Here is a 10,061-nt window from a genome sequence, read left to right on the forward strand (position 1 = left end):
TTACGAATTAGAGCAAACATTCCTGGTAATTTATTATTTATATTAACCTTAAACTAGATGTGTTGCGTCTCAATATAAATATATGCACTATACATGTAAATTATATTCTTTTAGAACTTGAAAAGCTACTTACTTTCATGCGAATCAATTCAATTATTTGGAAGAGAACAATTTAAATGTTATCATTCATAGATTATAAACCCTACAGGTCAATAGAATAAGAAAGACATTTGAACTTTTTCTCTAGATATTTGGTTCATCTGTTCATTTTAATCACAGGCTTCTATAGCAGTAAATTTTAGTATGTTGTAACAAAGCAAGAGAGGAATGTGCTAGAATGGAGTTCCTAATCCGATAGTCTATTGCGGGGCAAATGACCTTGGCTGTGTAAAGATATGCATTGATAAAACTGCCGAATCCTTAAATAAGTTCAGTAAAGTTAACTATAGGGTCGTTTCCAGATGTGATGGGAAGTTCGATCAGGAAAAAGATCGCAAAAGTAATTAACTCAGTTACCAAGCATAATTAATCTAGTTACAACAGAGGATATTTTATATATACAATTCGTCTGGCAGTAAGCTAAAATTTTTAAAAGCGGGCTTAAAAACATAGTGAACTGCCAACTTGATTTAATATTATCATTTATAGTAGTAGTAGTATCATTGATATATATTGTGGGGGTCACGGCTGGTTTTGTGAGTAGAGTGTTAAGCTACCCCCACGTTTGTGGCGGCGTGCATATTACATGAGTAACTATGCACGTTTGGCGGATTTAGCTTAACACACTTCATCTCGACTAGCGCCGCTGTGAACAGGGCGCAGCTGCAACATAATTATTTTGACAACTGGTCAATGGAAAACAATTGACAGAACATTGATTAATTGAAATATTGTTTGGCTTAAACATAAACTTACTACAATTCATTGAATTGAGTGAGTATTGATTGATTGAACATTGATTGATTGAACATTGATTGATTGAATATTGAAACATTGATTGATTGAACATTGATTGATTGAATATTGATTGATTGATTGAATATTGATTGATATTATTGAAAATGGATTGATTCATTGGACTGAAACTTTTTGATTGATTCAACTGAATATTCATTAATTGATTGGATATTCATTAATTGAATTGATAAATTTATTGATTGATTGATTGATTGAACTTGATATTGATTGATTCAATTGAATATTGATTGATTGATTGAATATTGTTTTATAAGGCTGGCGCACCGCAAAATTTGGAAAGCAAACGCCAGTCTTATAGTGTAAAAAATGACATGTGTTCAGTTAATATTGATTGATTGATTGATTGTTTGCTTTGATTGGAGGTGTGCCAAAAACCAATTGGGTCGGCACCCACTGAACACATGTATCTTAAATAATTGATCTGCAACCAGCCGTGGCCATATGATGCCAAATTTAATAAATAAATAATTAAGAAATGGTGTCACTTGTTTTTTAGTGGTAGTCTGTGATAATCGGATTTATGTAGTGAATGCGTTATAAATCCATTTATCACAGCGCCCCACGTGGAAGGATGCGCGCGCAATATATGCGCAAGCATTTGTACATTCCATTCTCACACCATTTCCAAATGTTGCACGTTTAGGGTTTGCTGTGAATTTTTAAGAAAATTTACCCGCCCTTCCACACCCCATATTACTTTGAGTTGTTTTCTGCGCCGAGTTCTTTTCATTTCAGAGAAAGAGGCCTAAGGAGCCAAGCTGTCAATCATTCTAAGACCTTGCCTTAGTCATGACCGGCCAAAGCTGCCATTCCTTGCCATACAGTGATGAATGCTATCGTGATGGACACTTCCAAGTACCAGAAGGAAGGACTTCGCTCACCCAATCGTATTGGCTTATTGACTCTAAACAGGGTGAAGCTGCAACACAATAACTATCGATCAAGGACTAGATAACACCCATCGTCACGGCTGGTCATCTTATTATGCGGACAGTATTGTCTCTGTAATTAACAGAGCGAAGAGCCAGTTGGAGAGATACATCGAATAGCGCTTAACACAAATCATCTTGACACGCGTCGCTGTTAACAGGGCGCAGCTGCAACTTGATTATGTGGATGACTTATCGATGGAAAACAATTAATTGACTTGATAATTAACACAGAACATTGATTAATTTATTGAAATATTGTTTGGCTTAAACATAAACTTACTACAATTCATTGAATTGAGTGAGTATTGATTGATTGAACATTGATTGATTGAACATTGATTGATTGAATATTGAAACATTGATTGATTGAACATTGATTGATTGAATATTGATTGATTGATTGAATATTGATTGATATTATTGAAAATGGATTGATTCATTGGACTGAAACTTTTTGATTGATTCAACTGAATATTCATTAATTGATTGGATATTCATTAATTGAATTGATAAATTTATTGATTGATTGATTGATTGAACTTGATATTGATTGATTCAATTGAATATTGATTGATTGATTGAATATTGTTTTATAAGGCTGGCGCACCGCAAAATTTGGAAAGCAAACGCCAGTCTTATAGTGTAAAAAATGACATGTGTTCAGTTAATATTGATTGATTGATTGATTGTTTGCTTTGATTGGAGGTGTGCCAAAAACCAATTGGGTCGGCACCCACTGAACACATGTATCTTAAATAATTGATCTGCAACCAGCCGTGGCCATATGATGCCAAATTTAATAAATAAATAATTAAGAAATGGTGTCACTTGTTTTTTAGTGGTAGTCTGTGATAAATAGGTATTTGGAAGTAAACTATTGGTGGAATTTTGTTGATATTTCTGTCTGGGACATAATTTTTCGGACTTCAATGTTTGAATACAAATAAAATGCTCTGATACAATTCCATTCCAATAAGGAATTCTTCTCAGAAGAATAGATGTGTAGGAGATAGGAATGAAAGATGATCCTGTGCAGGATGAGATCGCGTGTGTTTGTGTCAACATGTTGGACGGTCTTTTAGATTACCACTTTCTATACCAATCAATTTTCGCCTAGGTTTAGTTTGTTCTCTGACACTTCAACAGAAAATGTGAGTCTTTATATTCAGATTAAGAATTTTGACGTTCGATACCTGATGTAACTTGACCACCTGGACTATTGAACTATACTAAGCAGTAAGTGACAGTATTTTTTCCATTAATTACTTTAAATCAACTGAAAACATCCTTTTAACCATTTTGAAGCCACTCGACGATTGTATCCGATCCACTGCAAAAGAAAAAAACCCAGTTACTATAGTGTCATTAGATGTAAGTTGTGTATGTGTCTATATATTTTTAAGCGGAGGGTATATGATGAAGGTGTCCGTCCTTCCGTCCGTCCATAACACTTGGAGGTACAAATCTCTTATGCGCAACTCCTCCTCTACCACTGATAAATTTAATGAAATTTTCACAGAATCTTTATAACAAAGTGCCATTGTGACTTCCTACTCTATTTTTCGATCGGACAGATATTTGAGGTTTCCGCGAGCAAAACATGGGCACTGTCATTTTTTCTGTAACTTGAGGGTACCTATCTCTTATCCGCAACTCCTCCTTTATTGCTGGATAAAATTTGATGAGACTTTCATAGAAACTTTATTACATAGAGCCATTGTGACCTTTTATATTTCGTGTCGATCAGACCGATATTTGGATTTCCCATAGCAAAACCTGAACCCTACTGTTCTTTCTATGATATTTGGGGTACCCATCTCTTTCTCTGTAACCCCTCTTTACCAATTAATAAAATTTAATGAGGTTTACACAGAATCTTTAAATTATATTGTCATTGTGCACTTTCTATTTTATGTTCTAATTGGACAGATATCTGGGGTTTCTCGTAGCCAAAAAATGACTGCCATTATACTCATATGGGAGGTGGAAAATCATTTTGTGAGCTCAATGCGCAGTTACTCTAGTTCCTTTATATTACTGATTCTTCAATCATACTGTCAAAAATTACTTTTCATTTATCTAAAATTCTATCTACATGTAGTGTGCGATATCTAGAAAATGAACGTAAAACAAAATGAAATTTTGATGAGATATCACAACTAGGTACGTAAATCATTATACTAGTTTAAATTTATAATAGTTTGTTCAAAAGCATTACCAAGAACAGATAATTTCCCAAAAATTACTCAGCAATTACTACCTAATTTGTGTTTTCTGAGGACAGGGTTAGATCCTCTGCCCTCGTGTACAGTTTCAGTCAAGGGTCCTTGTGATTCCGTCTGACCAGCATTAAAATAAACGTCTTCCAACTTGTTGCAAGACTTCTTTGATGTAGTACGATGATGGCTTCTATGAGAACGATGTGATCGATGCGATCTCATAGAGTTCGTATCATTTGTGTCCCTCGATGATCTTTGTGATCTAATAGAAGCCGTGTCGTTTGTATCAAGTGAAATATTTCTTTCCGCTAACCTTGACGAAGGTTGTGTATATGCAGAGTGCACTGAGGAACAACTCGTGCAGTTAGAGGAAGTTCTCAGAAAATCCCGCCTTCTCCTGTGTCGTCTGCAAGATGAACAATAAAGTCGTCCACGAGTTGAACCAGATGTTGAGGCAGTTGGCGTACTTGGTTGAATTTCAATCCTAGGGGCCTGTGATGGGGCTACACTTGGTTGAGTCTCATATGAGAAATTCCTGTAATAACGAACATCGTCGACATACGACGAAGTTGTATCTGCTGATGATACAGTAGATGACGCAAGTGTTTGTACACTGTCAACTCTTGGAGGAACTGTAGGGTTTCCGACTGCGGGTTGAGCTGGTGGAAGCAAATGGTTGGCTGGCTCAGATATTGGTGAGGTTGGGTCGGTTGGGATACGAATTGTGTAACGATTTCCACCTCGTGGACGCATAAATATGGTGTCATAAACACTGTTCATGTTTATATTCTTCCTATATGTGATCATAATAAATTTTAGATATTGTGCACTTTGAAACTGAGAAATCAAGTTTATTACAAAATCAGACTAGAATTTAAAAATGCTTATTTACAATGTACATGTATGTGTATTTTTGTTCTATTTTACACAATGTAGATGTTTATCTCTGTTTTTATGAAATGTTTCACTTTTTACAAATTTATTTCACCTAGCTATTAATTTTCGAACGCTGAACAGTTTACCTTTTGCAGAAAATTATGCTCCCTATGCAGATAAACAATGACATCACAGCCACAGCAACGGATAAACTTGTCCAGATTATTTCCTGTAATCCTTTTGAATCTGCCGAATCAATTGAGTACATTTATACATTTTTATCATTGCAGAAATTTCAGGTAATATGACGTCCTTACTTTTCAATGAATTACCTGAAGAGGATTTTTCATTAATTCATAAATCATTAATTTCTAGATGATTGATTTCAATTTCAATAAACCTGGTACATAAATGGTTTGGAGCATATAACTAAGTATTTCTATTTATATATTAATTTTTGATATCATACCTTCTTCTTTGCCGTTCATAGGATTCCAGCGATCAGCAGTATGTGGAGTAAAAATAGTTTGATATTCCATTTTAACTTCTCTATATTCAACTGTGGAAACCATTATCGAATATCTTGTATCTGTTAATATAATGTTAATCAAATGTTATTCCATTAATTCTTTTCGATTGCAACTTTAAATCAAACAGCCTATCAAGTGAAACCCGTGGCTTTCAAACTAATAACTTTGAAGCTAAATATTGATAGTTTTTGAGCAAGAAAGAAATAAAATATTAATTAGCACATGGTAAGAAATATTATCGCATATCATGTAAGCTTGTCTCCGTACACGGATTTATATCAGTAACCCTTAGTCATAATGTTTGCCATTCAAGAAAATTAAAGTCCTTTCGGGTGTAGTTTAGAAATGAAGATTGTGTGATGCCTTATAACTGATTTCCTGGAGGTCACGTGACTCCTCTTTCTCTGTTTTCATTTACTCAGCTACATGTAGATCAAAACAATTCTAGGAATGAATTCAATTTTTACATTGACTCCTTATAGACAATTTATCAAATTTTCTTATTGTAGAACTTCACATGTGAAATGTGTACGTATCAGGTATATATCTTATAAATTACTATAATACAGCAAATGGTTCGAACTCAGAGAAAAATGTGGGTGTTTACATCCCATACATCACATCCTTTGGTTTTGTTTTCAAAAAAGTTCCATTGACGTATCTTACGAAAAAGACTTCTAAACCTTTACATTTAGGATCACTTCAGAACTTTTTATATAAGAGGACATATGCATAGTAAGAAGACTTTGCAGTGTTGTAAATATGTAAAAGAATTGGGAAAGTTTCATACAAATTACACACAAATATCATTATCATCATCCCATTTTATGAAAAGGCAACGAAAAATAACAAATTAAGCTATAAAATCAAATAAATATTTCCCAAGAAAAAATCTTCCTGAATTGTATAATTGTATATGGCTTACCATGCTCACAGAGAGCTTTGTGGAATTCATTACATTCTGTGTACATCCTCCGAAATTCTTGTCCATGCTTTCTTGCCATTGTGCACTTGACATCTGCTGAATCTTTGAAAAGAAGCACATGTAATTATTTACTAGTCAAATTGAAATACAGGTATATTGCATTTTAACATACATAATTTGAATTATCAATAATGTCCCTTTAATATTTTTATAAATATATAATCTGACAGTATGAGGAATATTGTAAAGAAGCTTATCACATATCTTATATTCTGTAAATAAATTTGATATTTGATTCGCTCATTCAGACCAGGAACAGAAGCTTCACAGCCTCTTGAAAGGTTGAAGGGTTTATGTGTATTCATACTTTGTAAAGCAATGTTGTTGATGATAAATTCTTCTCCATCTAAAAATCTAGATATTTCGTGCCGTAATTTTGCAATCATAGAATAAGTAATGTTGATAATATAGTTGTTCCATCCACAGTATTTTCGTATTGTCACTTCTCCATTCGCTATGATAAACAAAGGAAATAATTCTTTAGTTGGAAATATTCTAATAAGTTCCATGATATGCTTCTCATGTTATGTCGTCGGTGGATGTTAATGTTTTGGTGTTTTTGCTTTCTTTTTCCTTTTTTTTTTTTTAAAAATTGTGTTAATTTGATTGTTTTAACAATAAAAAAAATAGGTATTTCCAAGACTATTTTTATCAAGCATAAGTGAATAAGATTGTACATGACTGCTTATAAGATTTCTCACCATTTTGACAGAGATAGAGTAGGTCGTGGCTGAGGAACCGTCGGTGTCTTTCTATTACATGAGAACATATTCCATCTTACAAGGAAGAAAGATCCACAGGTCAAATATATAATATTAAACATGCAAAAATCAAGATTTCTTTGTAAGAAGCTAATTGTCCTGCTAATGAATAGTAGAACAACATGACCTTCTCTAAAAATAAAAACGCATACTTCATATGTATTATTTCCACCGACGTTTCATATTTTCTAAAATTACACGACTTCATTTATTCAAAATCAATTTGTTAATTTTTACACAGTATTCATGATTCTAGAATCAATTAGAAGTGATGGGCATGAACAGAGATTAATAATATAATAATTTATATTGAATAAATGCATGACAATTCAAATACTAAACTAATACTCACCTAGGCTGGTTTTCGCTAAACCAGATCCATGGTTTCTACACTATACACAAAATATGCAAATATTTGTCTTTTTCTAAAATTTTCTATTATTTTCATGGAAAATATTTTTTGTGAACTTAGATATACTCCAAGAAGCAGAGCATTGAAAAACGTAACGTTTGCCAATCATAACTTGGTTTACGCTTCTACTGAAGAACTTCACAAGGACGTATATCAATGGAATTATTTCAAAATTATTTTCAATTTTTTGTAACTGGATATAAAAAATTTCCTATTTAAAACAAATTTTCTTTTTAAAATTCATGAAACAACAAACTCAGCCCCAGCCCCCTTGTAAATGGACTGGGAGGGATCTCTTGACAAAGTTGCAAACGAAATGATTTGGTTTTTTATTTCTAAATTAAAAAAAAACCTTACTTTCATGCAAATCCTCCATGTAAATTTGAGGAAAAATCATAGGGGTATTTATTATTATCATTATTATTATTCTTTAAAAGTTTATATTAAGGTTTATAAATCATAAATCATAAATCAGAATAAGTGTCTAACAGCGAAAAAAATCGTCAATATACCAACTTTTCCAATCATTTATCAACTCGCAAAGGAAAAGGTATATTGTATGAGCAATTCATTGATGGCTATGCATTGTGAATTAGAATTCTTTGTCACTCAAGCCTTTTTGAGTCATAGACCTCTTATAAAGTACACTTTAAAGCCAAGCAACAAAATATTTGGACATATGGAATGTAGACCACACAGTGCAGTGCTCAGTCTTATGTAAGACCCGTAGAACATGTGCCCCCTTTTTCATGAGTATAGTATTCTGCTATAGTAAATTTCCTTTTAGATGATGGTTGCCCCCCCCCTCCCCCACTTTTTGATGTAAGGTCGAGCATTGGCAAATTTCAGGGTTTAGACAGTAAATTAGCTTTTTTTTGTGTCAAATGATGTTGGAAAGTTGCCCTCCCCACTTTTGAAACCGTCGCTACGGGCCTGTATAAATACTATTATTCTTGCCTCTACATCCTAGGTCATAAGCAATATTGTCAAGCCAGAAACTCTCGTAGTCCTGCATCGATAGAAGGTTATAGTACACGGTTGTATCGGGTATATCACCCGCCAGATGCCTGTATCCAGAGCCATTAAATTTCTTATGACAAATCTTGTCCGCATCCTGCCACACCATTGGGTGCTGTGTTGCCAACATTTGTGTTTTTCCGAAGGAGACTGACAAAAAAAAAATGTATTTCTTGTTGAATATAATGGGAAAAAGTGTCAATGACATGAAAATTTATGACGATAGAAAGCGAAGTTTAACGGTATGCATGGCTTTTTTAATTGTCCTCTAATGAGTACCATTTTCAACCCTACCAAAACAAAACCTTATAAATGTATCATTTTGTTAAGATCATCATAGCAAAAATACTCACCTATGGGTAGGAGTGTAATTTTAATCCAAAATAGCAATTTCATTTTGTGAACTGTGTAGATATTAACTTAGAATAAAAATAAAAACGACATAAGCTAATGAGGGAAATAGAGTTTATTTGAATAAGGAAGTACAGTGTTAATTGATTTGCCAGTGTGACACATACATATCCTGAGAACCAACACTATTTTTAGAGCAGGAATGAACCTCTTCTTTTTTGAAACGAGAAATTCCTAGGTGAAGAACATAATACATGTAATGATTTTTATGAATAAATAGTGGAATTACCATTTCTACAATATGCATAAACTTGTACATGAACGGGGAGAAAAATGTTTTTATTTGATGTTGGATTAAGGTTTTGGAATTTAAACGTGTTCAAGATCTAGAAATTGGAGCAAATTTGAATAGAATTTGTCGTAAAATAGATAATCTTCTATTTGGAATGTTTTGGGGGCCTTATACTGAAAAAAACCTACCATTTTAAAGGCATTAAATTAACTCTAAAATAAAGACTGTTTTGTATATCCTTCATTGTTGCTTAAGTCAGTTAATTGCCATCAAACGTCACCCTGCATTAAAATATCATTACAATTAATTCTCTGTATTTGATCAACTGTAGATGTATTGTTGTATACTTTGTTTTAATTCGTCGATCAAAACTTTTCGTAATTCTCCCAAGCATATTATGAATGAGTATAACCATTGCTAAGATTCCTGCCTTAAATGGACAATAACTCAAATGAAAATATTTACAATGCTTTTATTGTATTTCATATGTACAAAAGTGTAACAGTTTTGTTGTTATAAACTATTATGTTGCCCCGATCATTAAAATACATGTAATACTAGTATACATCACAATACTCTTAATTTAAGAACAACGTTTTAAAAAAATATATAATTGTCTTCTGCTTAACAGTGTTACTTAAAATCATCGTTAAATGTCGTATTTTCTGTACTACGAAAACAATATAAAGATTTAAGTAGAACCATAAC

At 33.0% G+C, this 10,061-nt stretch overlaps 1 protein-coding gene across 1 annotated transcript; it reads right to left on the reverse strand.

Moving 5' to 3' along the window:
- Positions 1-3,152: 3,152 nt before the first annotated feature.
- On the reverse strand, positions 3,153-7,292 carry LOC133205848 (uncharacterized). Its single transcript, XM_061341733.1, has 7 exons — positions 7,222-7,292; positions 6,828-6,974; positions 6,461-6,562; positions 5,475-5,594; positions 5,152-5,251; positions 4,171-4,922; positions 3,153-3,240 (listed from the first exon to the last, which is right to left on the reverse strand). Exons 2-7 carry the CDS (start codon positions 6,904-6,906, stop codon positions 3,173-3,175), a joined length of 1,221 nt encoding a protein of 406 aa, XP_061197717.1. The 5' UTR covers positions 6,907-6,974; positions 7,222-7,292; the 3' UTR covers positions 3,153-3,172.
- Between the last annotated feature and the right edge of the window lie 2,769 nt (positions 7,293-10,061).

The sequence above is a fragment of the Saccostrea echinata genome, unplaced genomic scaffold (genome assembly GCF_033153115.1).
Source record: "Saccostrea echinata isolate AGI-Se365-2 ecotype Australia unplaced genomic scaffold, CSIRO_AGI_Sech_v1 ptg000054l, whole genome shotgun sequence".
NCBI lineage: Eukaryota > Metazoa > Mollusca > Bivalvia > Ostreida > Ostreidae > Saccostrea > Saccostrea echinata.